The following is a 21296-nucleotide window of genomic DNA, read 5'->3' as shown; positions in this document are numbered from 1 at the left end:
CATTTGCCCCGCCCTCCCCTCACGCTCGGCCCCGCCCCCCGCTCCCTTCCCGCCCTCCCCGTACCGTACGCGCACGTCACGCGGGGCCGGCCCGGGGGCGGGGGGGGAGGTGCGCGCGCACGCGGCCCGACCGTTGGCGGCGCGCGGCCGGCAGAGGGGCCGCGCGTGGGGCCCAGCTCGGCTGTGAGGGGACGGGGCCGGACCCCAACGGCTGCCGAGGGGCCCGGGCCCGGGGTCATAACGGCGGCGCTGCCCCCGCGGTCTCTTCACGGGGCGGCGGAGGATGTGACCCCGCCGCACGATGAAGCCCGGCGCCGCCAGAGCAGCGCGGCCCCGTAAGTGCCCGGGGGGCGGCTGTGGGGAGGGCCGGGGGCGCTCGGCGGGCACCTGCGGCCGGGCTGGGGGAGCCGGTGCTGGGCCGGTGCCTCTCGGCCCTGTGAGGCTGGCGGTGGGTAAGCCTCTGGCGGCCGTGGGCAGCTGGAGGGGCGCTCCCGGAACGCATCGCTTTAGCACGCGAGCGCTCACCCGCTTAAGTTTTGGGTTTTCTTTCTTTCTGTTTTGCGTGATGTTGGGAATTAAACGCAAAAGAGCGTAGCTGGGGAGGTAAAGGCGCTAGCTGAAGCTAGGCCGCCGCCCTGCGAAACCGCTCCACCCAGGCACATCCTTGCTGGTATCAGGGACGTGCACGAGAGGGGCCTCGGCACCTCAGGGCCACAGTTAAAATGCAGGCACGCTGCGAGGGAAACTCTTCATTACGATTGCAGTCTCAATTGAAATTGCTAACTAAGTCCACATTTTTGGTCATCTCTAGTAAGTTTAATGCATATTTTCCAATAGGAATTACAGTATTTAGTGTGTTAAGTGTTCAGCTGCCCTGGGTGTTGCTGGTGTGTGCAGGGTATTGATCCCTATAGAACTTTACTGAGCGCATCTCTGACCCAACATTTCATCCTTCTTTTCTGTTTAGCTTCTAAATCAGTTGCACAGTGTGGAGTCTCCATGCTTCCTATTTCTCCAATTCTTTTGGTCTCCTGGATTCTACTAAACTGACTGCTATTCCTGCTTCATTTCTGCAATGTGTGTAGCTATTACTTAGAGAATATAGCAGCACCAGGGGTTGTTCTGCGCCCTCTCCCTGCTAGAGACACTTTCAGGGAGGGAGAGAATGAGTAACTGAAGGGCTGTTCTCCCTGTGGGTTTTTTGCCTCCAGAAGATGCCTGCTCACTTCCTGCAGCAACCCTCTGTCCATTTTGAACTTCTCCAAAAGAGAAGTAACGAGTAGGGCGTTGGGCAGTGAGGAAGAAACCACTGTATAAAACTAGTGATATGGCAGTCTTGGATGATCCCTTCTCCATCACAGGTTGTAAATGGATTCCTATAATGGGTGTGTGTAAGAACGGAGAAAGTCTAGTTACTTTCCACTAATAACACTATTTTAGTTTCCAGCTGTGTTTAGTTGCAGGAATTTCATGAATTACAGTCCACTTCTGTGCATTTAGGATCCCTCAAAAAGTATTTCTCTTCCATCTGTTTGTCCAGCCTTCCTTCAGAATCACATCTTGGTACTGACAGTGGCCTTTGGCAGCAGGCTGTGCAGGGTTGCATAGGCAGTCAATTCTTGTTTTCTGTTTTGTATCTGACTGCTAGTTATGTTTTTTTTTCCCCATAGCTCTTGTACTGGAATAAGCTGTTTAACCATTATTTCTGTGCTCTTTCTGATTTTGTATATCTGTACTATATTTCCCCCAATTCACTCTTTTTCAGACTGACAAAATCTTAATGTACAAAGTCTTTCCTCATACTTACACTTTTCTCCCTTACTTGGTTTTACAGTGCCCCCCCCCCCCCCCCCTTTTTTCCTCTTAGAACTGCACATGGTATTTAAGGTGTGGGTGATTCATGAATTAAAACTGGCATAATAAAATTGTCCATTTTATTTTGTTTCTTATCAAAATTGATGTTTTTTTTTTTTTTGCTTTTTTGATTGCTACTCAGTGTACTGAGTAACACCAGATTTCTCTTGTGAAATGAGGCTTTTTTCTCACTCAGTCTGAATTTTTTATTCACTTAAATATCTGTTCTGACAGGCTTGGGTGGAAGGCCCTGTGCTGAGCTTCAGGAAAGATCATCAGCACAGTTTAATTGCTGTATGTGGTCTCTTAGTTTTAGAATAAAATTCCCTAGGGCAGAAAAAGTCATAGCTAAAATGATTCTGATCTTCAAGCATAGTCTTCCTGCATCTCAGTTGGGTGCTCAAAAATTAGATAAATAGTAGGATCTAGCTCTTTTACTTTTGATGTTTCCATGACTTTTGACCTGGTCTTGTTCTAATGCACCTATATGAATCCTTTTTGTTTTTTTCCAGATGAAAAAGGGAGAGAGGCCAGTTCTTTTCCTATAAAGTGATGTTCTTGTGATCATCAGTGACAGTACAAGTAGTGTATATACTGTGGAACAGAGATGGAAAATGCTTGCCAAACTGGATGAGAAAATTGATGGCATTGTATACCAACTGAAATAAAAAGTCCTTTTTAAGATGTGATTTTAGGGAGAAACTTGTAAGGGCTACATGTGTGTCAGAAACAACATAAATCATAACATGTTTAACATCTAGTTTTTTTTAAAGTGTCCTGTATTTCGTGAAAGCTTGCCTTGTCCATTTCCATAATTTAGGAATTTTCCTTTTTAAAAAGAAAAAAAAAATACAATTCTGTTTAAATTCCCTTTTCTTTTAGCAGCAGATGGAATGCAAGCAAAACCAGAAAAGACAAAATCTTCTCTGAAGAATGTGAAAAAAGATGTAGGAAAACCAGAGAAACTGAAATATAAACCACTCACTGGGAAGGTGTTTTACCTCGATATTCCATCAAATGTGATCTCTGAAAAAATAGGAAAGGACCTCAAGGAACTAGGAGGGGTAAGTTCATGTGCAGATCTTTATGAAGCAAAAAGCATCCCGGATGACTTTCTTTATTATTGAATTTTAATGTTACATTTAATGTGACAGGATTTTATTTTTTAGCGTTTGTCTTAAGGTTGAGATGTTTAATAAGGACAGCTTATCAAAGGTTTGTTTTTTTGTTGCTAGAAGCTGTTCTGCTAGCTTTAGCAAAAGTTTATTACAAAGGTTTGTTTTCAGTTGATGATTCATTTGTTTAGAAATTTACTAAAGTTTACTAAAGAAATTTACTTAAAGTTTACTAAAAGTCTAAAGTTTCATTGTTTGAGGTGAAATGTTTCTGCAACTTGCGACTATTTTGGCACACGTTTACATGTTATAAGTCAAGTTTTTCATCTGAACCTAAATAGAGTAGAGGAAGTGTTTTGCATACGTTTTTAAAAAGTCTTAACATAGTTTTCTTGGTGGGTCCTCATGTTCTTTTAGCTTGGTACAAGTTATTTGTTATGTTTGTCTCTTTAGTTGGATTTACAGATGGAACTTTGTAAGCATTTGATCAAGTTATACGTAAGACAGCATTTTCAAAAGGCTACTTAGCCAAAAATGGAGTGGTGAGGTTGGTTTTGCTTATTTCTCAAGTAAGTACAGACAGAGGTTTATAAAAGCTGAGCTGGAATAGTTCTCACCTAAGAGAGAGGGAGGAGATATCTACCCCTCTTGGCATTCAGAGCAGGCTGTGGAGAAAGAACTGAAGAAAGCTTTTGTCTGGTTGTTGGGTCCAAAAGCATTTAGAGAGAAATGTACGGATTTGGCTGGCGGTAGGAACATCAGTTCCCGAGTATCAAGGTTGGAATGTGAGCTGAAAAGAAGAGCAGAGTTAGAGGATATTTTAAGGACGGATCAAAATCGTATGAAATGAGGTAAAATGTAGGTGGTGGTTGTGTGCTGTTTTTGTTTTATTATTATTATTATTTTTATAAAGGCATTTATTTGCATGCAAATAACAGGGAGGATGTCAAGGACAGCCTGGGACTTTTGTAACAGAAAGATTTGTATAGATAACTGCACTTAGAATCTGGGATTTAACCCTAGCATTTTTGAGTACCCATCCTTCTGCTGTGAGCAAACAGTTCTGAAAGCCACATCTTTAAGAACAATACTTTTTTCAGCTCATTCTGGTGGCATTCTTACAAGAGTGGCTGATGGTGTGGCAAGGAGCAGAAGGGGGAAATTTAAACACTAATGTCAACTATCAGTCAGTTGTTGAGTTGATGAGCTCTGGTGCTGGCATGTTTCACAGCAGAGCCATGGATCGTGGTGTACAGGTGAGTTTCCTGAACTGAGGAAACTCCAGGGTAGCAGAGAGACCTGCCACGAGCCCTCAGCTCTGGCGAGAGCAGCTGACGAGGCTTGGCATGCACAGGAACAACCCCCACGCCTAGAAAAAGCAACCCTCAAGGAGTGCTAGAGACCAGGAGCACTGTGAAGAGGACATGGCTCATCAGCCAGGGCATGGCAAGGCAGTTTGTGCGGCAGGTTGTGCAGGAGGGTGCCTTTGGAAAGCAGGCTGTTTGTTCTCTTCTGGGAACCAAAAGGAGGCAGCGTTCTACTGAAACAAAATGGTGTCCATCTGCTGCAACTGCTAGCCTGAAGGTAAAAACCAGATGAAAGCACTACAATCTCCTTTTGGGGACACCTACACACAAACGGACTTCTCAGGATGGAAAGAGGTGTCCTGAGCCTGAGCTGCACGGAGCCTCCAGCAACTGGAAGTTCCCCTAGGGTGGGAAGTCAGTGGTGGGTGTTATGGGTGCAAGCCTGCCCAGCTGGATCAATTCTTTGAGCAAGTAGCTGTGTTAGAAGAGGAGCTTAACAGGCAGCGCAGTGTTTGGGCACCGCAGGGAGAGATGGACGTGTGGTATCGTGTGCTGTCACAGGCCGAGCGACAGCCCTGCCCTACGTCTGTGCAAGGGGGAGGTAAGCTTGCTTCCAACCCTGAGCTGATGGACTCGACTATCTCAAAGCCAAAAGAAACCGGACCTTGCCTCTGCTCGGAGGAGGCAGAGGAATCTTCCCCTTGCCTCTACGTAACAGATACAATGCTCTGGGGCTGGAGAATGAAGAGTGTGAGTAACGGGCAACACCCAGGAAAGGCCAGCTGTGCAAAGAACCAGAGACACCAGAAAAGCAAGTAAGGTGTTAGTAATTGGAGGTTCCTTGCTGAGAGGAACCAAAGCACCTGTTTGGTGTTCAGTCTCCCTAGAGAAGTGTGCTGCCTGCTGAGAGCTTGCATCTGTGATACCACGGAGAGGCTGCCAAGCCTGTTAAAGGCTGTAGACTATCACCTGTTCCTCCTATTCCATGTGGGGTCAAATGATGTTGCAGTGAGGCAACTCAGAAATACCAAGAGACTTCATGTCCCTGGGAAAAACATAAAAGAGATCAGGAGCACAGGTGGTGTTCTCTGTCCTCCTAAGTGGAGAACAGGGTTCAGAAGACCTGAGCAGGGGAATGCCTGGCTATGTGGCTGGTGCTGTGCCCAAGGTTTTGGTTTCTACGATCTTGGACGTACCTTTGAGAAACTGGGCTGATAGGGCTCACGTGACCAAGTGGGGCAAGAGTATCCTGGGCAACAAGCTGCTGGACTTCTGTAACCAGTTTTAAACTGGACTTAGTGGGGGAAGGGGATGGAGTTTTGACTGAGAGAGAAGAGCCAGAGGCTGCTGATACATTTGGAAGCAACAGGGAAATAGGAATTGTCTCAAAATGGCATGCTCCTCTAAAAAAGGTGATGTGGCTGCTAGCCCAACTGAAGTGCCTCTTCAGCAACGCATGCAGCGTTGGAAATGGGAGTTGGAAATCACTGTGCTCCGAGAGAATTGGGATCTGGTCACTGCCACCAAAATGTGGTGGGACGACTGGAGCAGTGATCGATGGCTGTCAAGACAGGCAAGGAAGGAGAGGCGGGTGGGTTGGCCTCTGTGTAAACAAATGGGTTGATTGCAAAGAGCTGTCTGTGAAAAATAGCTGCGAACGGGTTGAGAGCTTGTAGGTAAAAATTAAGGACTGAGGCATGAAAAGAAACCTTGCTGGTTTTACTGCAGGCTGCCCAATCAAGGGAAGCCTGTTGATGAAGCCATCTTAGTCCAGCTACAAGGAACATCGTACTTGCAGGCAGCCTGATGTAGTGAAAGATGTCCCTGCACATGGTAGGGGGTTGGACAAGATGATCTTTAAAAGGTCCCTTACAACCCAAACCATTCTGATTCCATGATTCTAATTTGTGTTGTGTTATAAATGGCAGTAGTAATGAGTTTAAATGGTAGGAAGCTGATGTTTAGCTGTTATAACCCCTACCCTTGCAGTGGTTCATCTGTGGGCTAGTAAGGTTCCATATGACAGAATTTGAGAGGCAACTGCTCTTATTTACTTTCCCTTAAAAGGTATAAGTTCTTTTTTTCCTTTTTTTTTTTCTTTGTATACAGTTTAGCTTTTTTTTCTTTCCTTCTATAAGCTACAACTTTTCTGTGCCTCATCATACCTATGCCAAAGCAGATGAAAATGCTTCTGGGATGGGAACTTGTGGTAATTAGTCATGGAATACTTTCATAGTTGGGTTTTTGCATTTTCAGTCTTAGTGTTTGATCTAAATAGGCTTTTCAGTAAATACTTCCCACACAGAGCTTGCTAATGAACATTTTTAAATACTCATATTTAAATCACAAATTCTGTAAGCATCTTGTTAATACTTTGTTTTACCTAATTCTCTCTTTTGTATGGAAAACACACTTTGATACAAACAAGTACAGAATGTCATAGTAACACACAAGCAGTGCAATCACTTAGCCCGCTCTAAAGTTGGATATTTTGAATTAGTTTAAGAGAGTCGTGGCAATAAAAGTATAAAAATGTCCTTTAACCACAGCAGAGAAAGGGACTTGCTTAAATTGCTAGCTCTTCTGAGTGTTGTTTTGCTAATACTTTTTTGAACCTAAAGGAGTGCTGAGCAGTTGTATGAAATGGACACTTGTTAATCAGGGTGCTGTCTGAAGCCACAGGCAAGAAATTACAATAATATGACTTCGAGTTACACGCATCTCTTTACATTTAGCATTAAACCAGAGCACGTTATCTTCTTCGTCTTTAGAACAGAATTATAAGAATTCATATGTAAACAAGCTTACAAGTCTGAGGTTGAAAATAAAGTTTTCCTTTTTTATATATATGCCTAAATTTTCAAATCTAGGCCCAGTGCTTTCAAGATCAACTACCACATGGTTCTTCGTAGCTTGTGTGGGGTGCACTCAAAAGCCTCTGTGCATGTCCCATTTTTGTATGTCCCACTTCGGTAAACAGTATATAGAGCAGAATTAGAAGGCAGAGGCTTGCTGTGTCTGCAGTTTGTGCTTTCCACACTGATAATTAGTGGAGAAGAGAAAAAAGATTTTAAGCTACATAAACTGTCAAGAAATAATTAGCCAAATAAAATTGTTAATTGCACAGTGATAGATAACGAAAGATAGAGCAAAACAGGTGAGAATAAGCATGGAAAAAATACACGTCTTGCTGAGAATGAAAATACTATGAAGCTACTCAAGAATTCTACATTTCTGAGGAGGGTTATGAATACTGTAGGTGTGAAACATGGTAATTTATCCTGAAATTATCATTCTTCTGTAGGTTCTAAAATTCATTGAATTATATCTCTTTGCAAACTGTCAATTACATTTGCATATTCATATCTTTGAATTTAGTTGAACACTTTGCAATTTCTGTTAAATACAATTATGTAAAATGTTCTTTTCCTTGAATTATTCTGTAATTTCTCAGTATGGTGTTTGAATTGTTCTATTTGGGAAGTATTACAGCTAGATAGTTCAAGGAATGATGATAATTGAAACAAAGCATTTTCTTTTTTTGATTGAGATTACAAAATCAGAAAAATGAAATTTGTGACCGGTGAGGTGGTACTACAGCTCAATTGTAATTGTCTAAATATTTAGAAAATATCTTCCTGTTAATTCAGTGGGTTTTAAGCTTACTATTAGATTTATTTACTAATTTATTAGATTTATCTAGAAATTTTGTCACTTTATAACATATGCAAAGCAAGGAGTTACCAATTTATTATCCTGAAATAATGGCTTGCTTTATTTCTTTATATTTAGAGAGTGGAGAGTTTTCTCAGCAAAGATATCAGCTATCTGGTGTCTAATAAAAAGGAGGCAAAATTTGCACCAACTCTTGGTCAGATTTCTCCAGTTCCTAGCCCAGAATCTGCATGCAATGGAGGAAATAGTTCACCTCATCCTAGCAACCGGAAAGATCGACGTGATGGAAGTTCATTTAAGACAATAGATACAGTAAGTTTCTTAGTAATAATGCTACAAATCAAGAACAATCCATAAGATACACTTACAATTTTTCTCCCATTTTGTTTCCTGATTGTAACTGATTGTTACAGTTCCTTGGATGAATATGTGTTTTGTTTTTTGCTTTTAAGCAGTTTAAACATACTTTTAAACCACTTGAGGCAATCTTGTTAAGCTTTAAACTAAACTAAACTCAAGCTAATTAAGCAAATTTTCAGAGATTAAAATTGAAAACAGGAGCCTTTTCTGCAAACAACACTAAAATCTGTTCCAATATATTATGACTGAATTATAATTAAACGTTGCCATCGTTATGTTTAACAGCTGAATCAGAATGTCCAGGCTTGTGATGGAATCTACTGGTTCTATTTTTTTTAGCAATGTAGCCTATTAATGTTTGCTGTGATATTGCTAATTCAAATACCTGCAGAAGTAGTCTTTGATAGAGTTCAAGAATATAATTAAAATTGAACATTATGAATTGTCGGGGTTTTTTGAGTTCTTTCTTAGAGAATCATGTTAATTGCGACAGTATCTGACTTTCTGCTGGTTTACATGAAGCTCGTTATGTGGGCAAGTCTTGCATCCTTTCGAAATACTGTACTGTATCCATAGTACTTATTTAGAAACATGACAGGGGGACAGTCTATGGGCTGCACTAGGTGGGTGAAGTCACCTCATCTTCCCAACACAGTATGCAGTACATCTTTTGTACTGGTGGTAAAAGAGATAGGGAGAAGACTGAGGCTCTGATTACATTCATGGCTTTTTAGCTAAATCTGGCACAACTCCAGCTGATGAAACCTCATTTTCTGTCCTTCCCATACCACACACCTGCGTATCAACCCCAACCTTGTGAGAAAAATGCAAATTCATGAAAAATAGCTGTACAATAAACAAGAGAAGATTACTATAGTTACATTTTTGCTCAGGAATGTGTATTTTAACATGCCTTACCGTTTGCTTTTTGAAATGAATTCTAACTTGCTACAAATGTATTTCTGTTTTAATGTAGGTACGTATGAGCAGAGGAAAATCCTTAGTTGAAAAAGCAATTAGAGAGCAGGTAAGCAGAGTAATTCTCAAATTTGTACTCGATAAATGTTGGTCTTGCTGTTCTGGAAAACAAGCACTAGTTAGAGTGCTAGTGCTGTAAGACAGAGGTCTCTCACGGAATGTTCAAGCAGAAGTCAAGGCATTGTTCTAAGCAAAATTGTCAGGTCATGTTTTCTGGATACTTCCTGAAGAATTTAAAGCCTATAGAATCTTATGATTAGTATAAATTACCAAGATAGCTAACGTAGCTAGCATTTGAGGAGTGCTAGTGAAATTGAAGTAAATATACAATTTCATGTTCAAATCCTAGATATTAAAAAATATGATGGTAAAGAATGCTCTTGGCTTTGTGAAAGGTTAAGTATAATCCTTTAATGGTGAAGTGCAGTGATGTGGAGATGGAAAAGTCATTTTAGGAAAGTGGTCTTTTGGCAAGAAGCAAATCAAGTGCCTATAGTTTGATCTCAGCTTTATGACAGTTCATATTACAAGTTGTATATTTATTACAGTTAATGTATATATTCTACTGTGTATAGCTTAAAATTATTACTATGTTTTTTGTCTGTAGGAATTAATTCCCTCCGGTAGTATACTGTCCAATGCTCTGAGTTGGGGAGTGAAGATCCTTCATATTGATGGTAAGTATTTTTGTTTGATAAAACCTAACTTGAACTTATAACGTTGACTTGGCTAATCCTTTTGTTGAATTCAAAATATTAAAAATGACAAATAACTTCAAATATACAAAAATAAACTCAGCTAAATATTCTCCCTCTCTTTGCCAGATGTTAAGCATTACATTGAACAAAAGAAAAAAGAACTCTACCTAATTAAAAGCACAGGCAGTTCTTTGAAAGATGTGGTGAGTTTTTGCTATTTGTGAAAGTTTATTCGATTAAATGAAAAAACACAAGCGTATTAAAAATCTGTAAGCATCACAGTATGTAGTATTTATTTTAACGAAGTTTTGCTCATATTCTGTTTTTCACTGATTAATATGTTTTATGGATTAATTTGAAGACCATAATTAAAAAAATAACTTATTAGCTATACATTTCAGCATTCAAAAATAAATTCCATAATAGCATTACATAGTGTGTAGATTTTTGCTCTTGAGATGGTTATCTAAGAACCAAAAGTACTGAAAAACTTGTGATTTTTCTTCTCCCTGCTTTAGAAATAATAATTTAAAAAATGAACCTTGGTTTTATTCTAACATAGGTTGTGGTTACATTGCCTTGTATAATTTTCACTGTGAGAGTGATTAGAACTTTACTTTTGATTTTTTTCCCTTTCCTTTTGATTGATTTGTTTTGAAAAATCACAGTTCTGTTTTCCTAAAGGGGCTGTCTCTAGGCAATCTGTCAGCTGCTCAACTCTGCTTTTTTTCCTTCCTAGTCTTTTGAAGAACTAGCATAAAGCATCTTCAAGCTAGTCTGCCAATAATACGCCATTGGCGTGTGAAAATCCTGATTTCTCCAAACTGTAGTGTATAATATGCTTAGACATTGAAACTGTTTTAGCTGTTTGCAGTCCATCTGCAGTTGCTTTGCAATTTAAATTCCGCATTTGAAGTTGTACAATTATCTATTACAGGCTGGGGTCTGTGATAAGTAAATGGCAATGTGCTATGTAGTATTGCATTCCAAAACAACATAACGCATATTAGCTAATTATTGAGGCCACATGAAATCCTCTACTAAATCATTTGTGTCTCGGTTTTCATAGATAGAGCAGTGATATTTGTATGTTTTTGCAAGTAGTACAAAATATTGTATGTGCCTTTGCCAGAATCAATTATAGTTAGAAGCTGATGCTTGAATTTAGATGTCAATCTTTTCTGAAAGCAAAATACTCTAATTTTAGTCTTAATTGCTAATAAAATTATCTGTTTTTAATCCATTTAAAAGAGGATTATTTTGTTTGGACAATGTTACCATCTACAGTTTTTGGTAACTTTTTACAGGTTGTAGTTAGTTAGCATTTGTAAACTATGGAAAAACCTTATCCATGTTTAAGAATTTGTTTTCAATTATGGTTAAGTATTTTGGGGGAGGAAAGAGTAAATTTCCGTGAGTGGGGTCTTTTTTTTTGTGCTTTTGTGTTTGTTTTAGAAAAATTAAATTGAAATGTCTGAATGGGAACATTCATTTTTGCAGTGTAGAGTTTAATATTTCTTTAGGAAATGTGACTATTTCCAAAGTCCTGATCAGACTGATTTCTGCAGAATTTATCACTACTGTATATCACAGGTTATGATTAACATAGGAAGACCCTCATGAGTTAAAAATAAACTACAGCTAAATTTTGAGATAAAATACGAAATAAGTTTCACAGGAATTTTATACTTCCTTTCTCCTTTTCTTTTTTTCCAACAGGGAAAACAAGTTACTACCCCAAAATCAAGAAGTAAGTATTTTGGTATCTGTAGAGGTTTTCATGGAATTGCTGAACGCTTAAAAATGTAGTAGTTCTTATCAGATCAAGTGTAAAGCTGTTTTCTAATTCGTAGCTCTAAGAAAGGCTTGCAGAAAAACTTAAAATTCAGGAGTTTGTCAAAACATGTACGTAATATGTTCTAAAATAAATAATGCCTGATTATCAGTTCAGGTACTAGAGTAATATGCTGAATGAAGAAAACTATTTATCTTTTCATTTCCTTCCCCCTCCTCCATGAGCAGGTAGACTGAAAAATCCATTTGTGAAGGTGGAGGATAGGAGTTGGTAAGTCTTCTGTGTGCTTTCAATAACGTGGTTCTCAAACTGAGTAATTCAGAAACACTTTGGAAGTATGTCTTGAGGAAGTGGCCTTCAGATTTCAGTTTTCTTGGGCTTGCCGACTTTAAATGCCAGGCATAGTGTCGTCTTACAGTAAGACAAACTTTTCATCTCTGCATGCTCTGGGAATCTGTGTTTAGCCACTGAATGAGAGGAGAGATAGTAGGGAATGTTTGCAATAGGTAATAGCTGTGGAAAGTTAATGTGTAGCTCCAGCTTGTAGATCACGAGTGGATTCTTCTGGTTTATTTTCTGCCAAGGGTCAGATGAATAAAAAGGAAGAAGCCTGGAAGCTTTGAACCTTGACACTTTATCTGTCTTTTTTTAGATCCAAATCCTGTAGCCCAAAAGGCTAATAAAACTTTCGATATTAAATTCCAATCCTGTAGTCCCAATTCATAAAATTCATCTTGAGAGACTGTAAAGAAAGTTGTTATACTTAAAACTATTCCTTTAAATTAGGCTGAATTTCCTGTTCAATGATTTCTTTAAAAAACAAACCCCTGTTAATCTAATTTCAGTATCTGCAGTAGCATGAGGTCTCATACTTTCAGACTTTAAAATTTTCATGTCGTTCTGGTCCTGTAATTGATCAGACCTGGTTGTGTAACTTCTCAGTAAGAAAAGAGGTTACCAGAAGTTGAGAGAAGAATGAAATATAACAAAGTGCAGTTCTGCAAAGCATGTTTTGCATCTTTACATTCTTAACTGACTTCTGCTTTGTTACAATGTTTACAAGCTGTGGATTTCTTTGACACTTTCCTGAATTGGGGGTGGAGATGTGGGGTGGGGATTCTAAACCTAGTCTGGTATGATCTGGTTAAGAGGGTAAGAATAGGTATGAGAGAAATAAGGATAGTGGAGAGAGTTGGACAAACACATTTTCAAGTACAGAGAAGTTTATATAAAAATGTGTGAGTTTGGATTCTATACTGAACCCTCTAACTGGGTACTAAAACCTGAAACACTTTTAAATGTTTATGCAACATAATGTATTTAAATGTTTGTGCTTTTTAGATGGTTATGCAACATAAATAATCTTCAGAACTTGAAGAAGATATTTAGCTGTCCTTATTTCATTTTCTGGATTAGCAAAGAGTTTCCTTCTTCTGTAGTTTATACTAGTAATTGGGGGGGCGGGGTGTGGGGTGTGGAATTTCACCGAACTTGAACATCAGCACTGTAGCTAAACGATTCAGTTTAAATGCTTTTACTGTACTCAGAGTGCTAGTGTATACTTATTGGCTCTGGTATCCTTCTAAGTGTGATTCTGTTCAAATTCTGCTGTGCAAATCTCCGCAGTCCATAGGCATAACAGCCATACTGGTGGAATGGGCAAGACAGTTACGGAAACTTGAGGCCAACTTCTGTTTTGAAAAGTATCAAGATTGGAAGGAATTACTTTAGCGTATTCACCTGATGTACATTTTGTGTACATCATATGTGAAAGAGAAACGCTTTTTCAAAGATGTTTAACCTTTCTGTAGTTTGTAATATAAACTGATGTTTTTTTGATGGTTCTAACGCATCTGTTTTGTCTCAATACAGCCTCTACCGCCCATTTTATCTGCAGTTACCTACTTTTCCAGTTCTGAACTACTGTGTTCCAAAACCTTATAGTCCATTTGAGGTGGATAAGAAGCTGCTTTCTGGTCAAAAACAAACTCAGTCTAAACAAAGGTTTGTTGAGAATTCATTATTGATAGAGAGGGAGATTCTCTATAATAGTTTTAAAATAATTGTTTTCTAAAATAATTCTTCTGTTTCTTACTTTTGTGATATTTAATACTAATATCCACATCTTGACTGTTGTATTTGCTGCACTGTAACTTTTGCTGTCTGTCTGTCTTTCTGTACCCTCTTTATCCTGTCTTTAGTCCTTTTTTTGGACATACAGATGCATACATCCAAAAATGCAGCGTTCTCCTATCATTGTGGGTCAGCATAAGATAATTTTTTCCTTTCTGCCACTGGTTTCTTCTTTGTCCTCATCTTGGATGCCATCCAGTAAGTACTTTCCAGGAAGTGAATTTCTTTAGACTTCCTTTGATAACTGTCAGTAACAAGCTAAAAAGTAGGCACTCAGTTGTTTTTTTTTTTTAAATAGTGATATTCAGTCATAGTACAAAATTGTTGCTAAAGAGTGCACCTGCTTTACAAGCAACATTAAATTTATAGAAATTAAACTGCAAACGCTGCTTCAGTGCTTTAGAGATGAGAAGTAGATGCTCACTACAGTGGTAGAATTACAGTTGGCCTTTCAGCAGGTGTTTATAAGATATGTTCTGGCATTCAAGGTCTACTTGAGCATTCCAGATGCAGTTAGAACTTTTTGGTAAATCAATTTTATGATTTGAGACTATGTACGAGTTTCAGTCATCTGTGTTTTGGGGGAATCAAACTGTTGTCCTGAATTTCTTTTGCCTAGCGTATCTGGAGAGTGAATATTAATGACTACTGCATTGACTTCCAAAATTGATTCATATGAGAGACTAAGGATATTTAGGTGAAAGGTAGCTGTGCTTTATGCAGAACTTTCTAGTAACTTTTGCTGCTATTCTGTCCTTTGGATATAAGATTTATTTAGGTGCGATACTTTTTTTTTTTTTTGTATAATAGCTTCTGCACTGTTCAGGTTCTGTCCAGTCTTCATCATTATTGTACTGCGGGAGGTTTTCAGGTGATGTTGCCATGATGCCACTGGTGTAGCAACATAATAGAGCAGTAACCTTTGCAATAACGAGGGTATTTCTGGTGGTGTCCCCTTAAAAGGGAAGTTAGTGCTTTAAATGGTTTAAAACATTTTCCAAAAAGAAGAGTACAATAGTCTTTTCACTTTATGGATTAAGGAATATAATATATCTAAATTTTTCAGGAATTATGTTTGAATTAATGTTCCTACTTAATCTTTTAATTTAGCACATGCCAGAGATTTTTGGGTGGGACATTATATATTTCATAAGGGGGAATGCTCGCTCATTTTATCTTTATCTGGGAGAGAAGCATGTTCAAGGTGATGTCAATTTTACTTGCTTCTGCATAAGGCAAGACTACAGTCATTATTCTTGAGATTGATGGTTTTGCTTTACTAGTAGGATATCAGCTGGAGGTGGTTTAATAGTGAATTGCAGCAAGCAGTGGCTGCCCAGATGAGGACTCTGAAGGTCATGGAAGAGCTATTGAAAGCCTCTCTGTGGTTTAATCTCCTGGAAGAACTTGAGGTTCATTTCCTTGTATTTCCACTTAAACTGTGCCTTGAAAACCAGGACAGGATGGTATTTGATCAGCATGTTCAAAAGCTGCATATAACCAACAAATCCAACTATCCTTTACCTTTTATTCAGGAGTGAAATGTCATCTATTAGACCAAGTGTTCTTCCTGTGTGCTTTCTTGGCATCAAAAATAGTGACAGCAGAAGAGATGCTAGATGTTTTTATTCTAGATTTGATTTTATCAAACCTTTACATCAGCTATGCACAGAGATTTTAATATATCCTTTGATTTGTCAAGTGACTTTTTTTTTTGAATGCATTATTCTTTGTTTTTGTGAAGCATTTGCTAACGTGATGTAAATAGTTTGAAGGGAAATAAAGATTTTTTTTAATTAGGTGAATGAGAATGAACATTAGTGTAAGAGGCAAGTATAGAATTCAACTCATATTTGAGACTTAATACATCTTTTCTGTTAACAGAAACAAAATAAATAGTGACAAGGACTGTGGAACTCCTGTTCAGCTCCCTCAGAAGGACAAAAAAAGGAAAGGATATTGTGAATGTTGTGGAAAGAAGTATGAAGATCTGCAAACCGTATGTGAAACATCAAGTATACGCTTTCAAACATTCTTAAAACAGTAGTATGAACAACAGTTCCCACTTGCTAGTTTAATGTATGTTTTTATCTTAAAAGATCTGTTAAGTACATCTTCTAAAAAGCAGCAAGTAGTTTTTTTCTCCTTTGTAAATTTCATTTCTTCATTACTGCCTTTAGGTAGCTGAAGGCACTAATAGTTCCTGTCTGAGACACGCTGGCAATAAGAGCACCCACTTAGTGGATGAAGGGAATGTGGTGGATGCTGTTTTTCTGGATTTTAGGAAGGCTTTTGATACTGTTCCTCAAAATATCCTTGGGGGATATATGTGTTCCCTCCTATATGGGGGACTACATCTGCCTGGCAGCTGGGTGCTGGTTGACAGGAGGCTCAACAAGAGCCAACAGCCTGCCCTGGCAGCCCAGAGGGTGTTACTGTAGCCTGGGTGCTCTAAACACAACATAGCCAGCTGCTTAAAAGAGGTGAGTATCCCACTATATTTAGTGTTGGTGTAGAATATTGTTGGCAATTCTGGGCTCCACAATTTAAGAAGGATATTAAAATACTTGAAAGCGTCTAGAGAAGGGCAACGCAGCTGGTAAAAGGGCTGGTAGGCATGCCCTGTGAGGAGTGGCAGAGGACACCGGGTTCCTCAAGCTTGGAGAAAAGGAGGTTTAGGGGTAACCTCATGGCTCTCTACAGCTTCCTGAGGAGGGGGAGTAGAGAGGGAGGTGCCAGTGTCTTCTCCCCTGGCATCAAAGCTGCATCAGGGGAGGTTCAAACTAGACCTTAGGAAAAACTTCTGTACTGAAAGGGTAGTTAGACAGTGGAACAGACTTCCCGGAAAGGTGGTTGATGCCCCGTGGCTGTCCGTATTGAAGAGATATTTGGATAACCCTCTTAGTGATACAACTTTGGGTTAGCCCCAGAGTAGTCTGATGGTTGGACTCAATGATCTTTATAGGTCCCTTCAAATTGGAACTACTTTATTCTAGTGATAATAAATCATCAATGTTTACTTATTGCTCCTTATCATAGTGTTGATTTGTGTATGCATATCTGTAGTATTATATTTGTTTCATAATTTTTCCTTAATTCCAGCATCTTGAGAGTGAACAGCACCAAAATTTTGCACTAAGCACGCAGTATCAAGTTGTTGATGATATAATCTCCAAGTTTGTTTATGAGTTTGTTGAATACAAAGATGACGCAAAGAATGTTAAAAGGTAAGTTATATGTCTTAAATTTTAAATCTCCTGTGAATTAAGACATTGAACATAAAGGTACTTCAGTTATGAAATTCTGAATCTAGTATGGAAAAAAAACATGTTTCAGTCTGATACACATCACTTACCTTTGCAATGCAGTAGGTACCTGGCAAATCAGTTCTTTAAAGCAGAAATCAGAGGGGAAAAAAATTTGAAGTACAAATGGTATCGCAGGAATATGAGGCTAGAATGACATGCCGAAAGTTGTCCCATCTATCCTTAACCTTCAAAAAAGCAAGATATCAACTATTCTAAAAATATACCTGACAGAAGGACAGCAATATCGGGACGTCTTGCTCTAAAAACTTTCTGATGTTCTTAGTAACCAAAGATCAGCAAATTATAGCCTCCTCAGTCAATCTGTTTTCCTTACCAGTGGAAGGATTTTTTGTAGTCTAGTCAAGATGTCCCTATCTATAATCTAAGGCTCTTAGCTTTTATTGTGCTGGACAAAGAAAGCGGATTTTCCTCTCTTCACTGTAACTGTTCTTACATATATTAATGCTTGAAAATGAACCATCTTTGTACTTCCTTTGCTCTATATAAAAGTGACCTTTATTTCTATAGAAATTTGGACATATTAGACCATATGTTTTATAATTCATTTGCTAATATTTTAAATAGTTGGTTTTATTTACCACGTCGCTAAAAATGTAAAACCTAATAAGATCATCTACATATTGGTATTTAAAAAACAAACAAAAAAGGCAACTAGAAGCAGGTGTGCATGCCTGCCTACCCACACCTACAACCTCTATCAGTAGTTTCTTCCTCAAATGCTTACGTGGGAGAGAAAGTATGGACTATAAACACCAGTATCCTCATTACTTTAAGTAGTGACTCAAATCAAGAGTGCACTGGTTTGTTTGTAAATGAGTCAGGAGAAAAGGAAATAACTTTCTCACTTATTTAAAAAGAATTGAAGAAATAAAGTGAAATCAAAAGAAATGTAAATAGTCGAACTCATAGCCTAACGAAAGCAAGCCCTTTTTCCTTTTGTGATTTGAAAATATTCAGGGTATTTAGTTATTATCTTAGGGAAAAGCATATGTAATTATACTAAGCTTGTGTGTATCTAACACAGAATACTTATAAACATTTATAGTCATTGTGTTATATTCATCAACTTTTGGTCTTAGTAGCATCGCGACTGATACTGAAATACTAGACCACTTGTATTTTTAAAACGTTTTCGTAAGATGTAGAAATCAATAGGAAAATGTCAAATTCAAATACAAGGCACTCTGTTCCCATAGAAATACTGTTGCTACCCTAACTTGCCTTTAGATGTAAAAACAAAAATTATGTCAGTTTGGTTGCTTGTCTTGAGCTGTTTACGTATTGAATTATGTTCCTCACGTTTCTGTCAATGATTTGATTGTTAATCATTGTAAACAATTTATTTGTAGGACAAAATGTAGTACAGGATATTTTTCTCCTATTATTGGAAAGATAACCAGACCAGATGAGCTGAAAGAACGACTGAAAAAGCAACGCATTTCATTGAAAAGTTACTCGTGGAAAGATACTACAATACAGGCGCTCAAACTGGATTGCCAGACTACAGAAATACAACCAAATTCTGTGCCAATGCCTACCCCTGTTTCTGGATCTCTTTGTTCAATTCTTTATTGTCATCTGTCACAACCTTCAGAAGTAAAAAGTAGATTCAGAAATAATGAAAATACTAAAACTGATTGCTCCTATGTCACAAACTTAAGAGACACTGTTATATCATCGAATTTCATACAACTGCTTCCTCAGAAAGATGACAAATTCTACATGGAGAACTTGTCTCAAACTTTTGAGCCATTCAGTAAAGAAATGTTTGAACCAGAAGTAAATAAAAGGAATTTACAGTGTTTTCAGGGAGACATGTGTACTGTGTATTCTCATACTCAAGTTACAGATTTTGATGAAAAAGACAGAAACTTACCGCAGCCAAAACGAAAATTAAATAATACGGTAGTCCTACCAGCAAAGTGTTTGAAAAAAACAGATGCCAATCCTAAATTTGTCAAGAAACATCATGATTTATGTGATAATCATCAACAGATGCAGCACAATGTCGTTCTGGAGGCTGAGGTATCTGAGACTGCTATAAACAAAGAACTTAATGAATTGGCTGCCAGCACTGCACACAGCTCACCATCTGGAAAGCTGCACAGAAAAGTAAAGCTTTACTTAGGAAGAAATAGAAGAGAAAACCGGAAACAGAATATGGAGTTATGTGTAAAGTACACAGATGGATTGTGTGTTCCTGAAGAGAAGAAGAGTGCTCGTAGTTCACCAGTGCAAGCCCTACTGGAACTATTTCAGACAAGTGAAATAAACTCTGAATTTGGAGGTTTTTCAGTTTACACTGACAACAAAGATTCAACTGGCATAAAAGATATATGGGAAGGGCAAAACACAAATGTTGTTTGTTCGTTATTCTCCTCTTCATCCTCATCCCCATTTGTTGGATTTTAATGCTGCTGTATTTAATATAATGATTTTCAAATAAATTTGCAAATTTAAGATTTTATTCATGGGAAATTTGATTGTTGTGTTATATATTATGTACAGATGCTTTCAGTTTTTTAATGCAAAAACTTCTGTATCTGCAAATACGAATTAACTAATGAAGGGTCTTTTCTTAAAAGGTACTTGCTGCTTTATTACAGCTGGTAAAGGGTTCTGAACGCTGAATTTATGGTTAAATTAATTGCTGTGCAAAATCAATAAGTATCTTAGCTTTTTGGATAGTGGAATTTTCTAAAGTCATTAAATAAGCACACTTACATGATACATTCTAAATAATTGCATTATTTATAAATGGATGTTCTACTGTAAATAAGGCCTATCATTTATGGATCACCAATGATTTGTGGAGATTTGGTTGCTTGCCCTCCTGTTTCTTCTGCTGCTACTTTACTGGAGAAAGCCAGGAAAAAAAATGTCACTTGTTTTCTTAATATTTCTGTGCTGAAGTTGTCTTAGGGGAGTCTATGTAATCACAAAGAAATAGGATTAGGAAAGCATGTATTGGATTCTTTGGCTACCCTGCCATAATTTATATTTAAACTAAAACTACATGTAGGCAGTGGAAAGCAACAGATGTGTGGCTTAATTTTTCTTGTTTAAAAACAACAAAACAACAAAAAGCAGCAGTAAAAACAAAACAGCCAGTAGGTTTCTGATTGGGTTTCTGATTTGTTTGGGCTCTTGTTTTGACTTTTCTTTCAGAATAGCCAGCTCGTCTGACTAGCCTACTAGGAAGCAGAGGGAAAGACATAAGTGAAAACTGGGAAAACTTTTTTAATACTTTGAATCTTTACCAGAGCTGATCTCTCAGGATTTCCAGATTTGTAAATCAGTGCAAGGCATGAATAGTGAAGTACAGTGGGGGTGATCGTGAAGCTTTGTAAATGTGAAGCTTGTGAAGCCTCAAGGTTAGGATGGTCTAAGATATAAACCAGCAGAAATTACTGTTATTAATTTTTTGCATAAAAGCACAAATGAATAATTTACCCATTTAATGTTCTCAAACTTACTAAACTTACTCTTTCAGTGTTCTTATGCTTGGTGTCTTCAGCAGTTGTTTACAGGTGCTTGCCCCTTGGTATATGACATTTGTGATGAGAGGTAGGTAAAGCTTTGCGGTATGCAGGGAGGGCTGAGGAAAATAACATAAAATTACTTTCCTTTAAAAAGCATCTAAATCTAACAGTTTATGTTTAAAGTAGCTGCTTAGGGCAGTCCTTATTTGACTGTTCATACAACTGCCTGTACAGTTGGGTGAGAACTGCTTCTGGTCTCACAAGCTTACTGGTCAGTTTTGGCTTGATTCGTTGTTTCTTCTGATCTAGATTCACAAAAGATTCAAGCACATCAAAGAAATTCAGCACGTTGTGTCTGATTTTCATCTGTTCATCTTTTGTGTTTTTTTATTTTTTTCGTCAAATTTAAGAAGAATTATATTACTATTTGAAAAAATAATGAAGTATAGGAAGCTAGTTCCTGGAATGTTTGTCTCTGACTTCCAAGTCTGAAGAGAAATGTATATTGTCAAAATGTGTGGCAGAAATTCTGAGAAATGTCAAACACTACAAGTACAATTAAGTCACTAG

At 38.1% G+C, this 21296-nt stretch overlaps 1 protein-coding gene across 4 annotated transcripts; it reads left to right on the top strand.

Moving 5' to 3' along the window:
* The first annotated feature begins 101 nt into the window (after nucleotides 1-101).
* Nucleotides 102-19711, top strand: DBF4 (DBF4-CDC7 kinase regulatory subunit). Of its 4 annotated transcripts, none has more exons than XM_083826035.1 (12): nucleotides 102-335; nucleotides 2740-2918; nucleotides 8069-8263; nucleotides 9288-9338; nucleotides 9897-9966; nucleotides 10114-10190; nucleotides 11707-11737; nucleotides 12007-12052; nucleotides 13655-13786; nucleotides 15800-15914; nucleotides 17018-17142; nucleotides 18594-19711. In XM_083826035.1, exons 1-12 carry the CDS (start codon nucleotides 302-304, stop codon nucleotides 19654-19656), a joined length of 2118 nt encoding a protein of 705 aa, XP_083682161.1. In that variant the 5' UTR covers nucleotides 102-301; the 3' UTR covers nucleotides 19657-19711. The 4 variants fall into 4 exon arrangements, with proteins under 4 accessions (XP_083682161.1, XP_083682159.1, XP_083682162.1 ...); XM_083826033.1 differs by having other exon boundaries at nucleotides 2737-2918; XM_083826036.1 differs by having other exon boundaries at nucleotides 103-335; nucleotides 12010-12052.
* The last annotated feature ends 1585 nt before the right edge of the window (nucleotides 19712-21296 follow it).

The sequence above is a fragment of the Anser anser genome (genome assembly GCF_964211835.1).
Source record: "Anser anser genome assembly, chromosome: 2".
In the NCBI taxonomy this organism is placed as follows: domain Eukaryota; kingdom Metazoa; phylum Chordata; class Aves; order Anseriformes; family Anatidae; genus Anser; species Anser anser.
This window is presented reverse-complemented; position numbering and strand designations above follow the sequence as displayed.

What these genes read in the sequence shown, in the direction of transcription:
- DBF4 (XM_083826033.1), top strand. Translation starts at nt 302, where the DNA reads ATGAAGCCCGGCGCCGCCAGAGCAGCGCGGCCCC. An exon ending in GAAGATCCTTCATATTGATG is followed by an intron (nt 9,967 to 10,113) that starts GTAAGTATTTTT and finishes TCTCTTTGCCAG; the next exon opens with ATGTTAAGCATTACATTGAA. An exon ending in AGTATGAAGATCTGCAAACC is followed by an intron (nt 15,915 to 17,017) that starts GTATGTGAAACA and finishes CCTTAATTCCAG; the next exon opens with CATCTTGAGAGTGAACAGCA.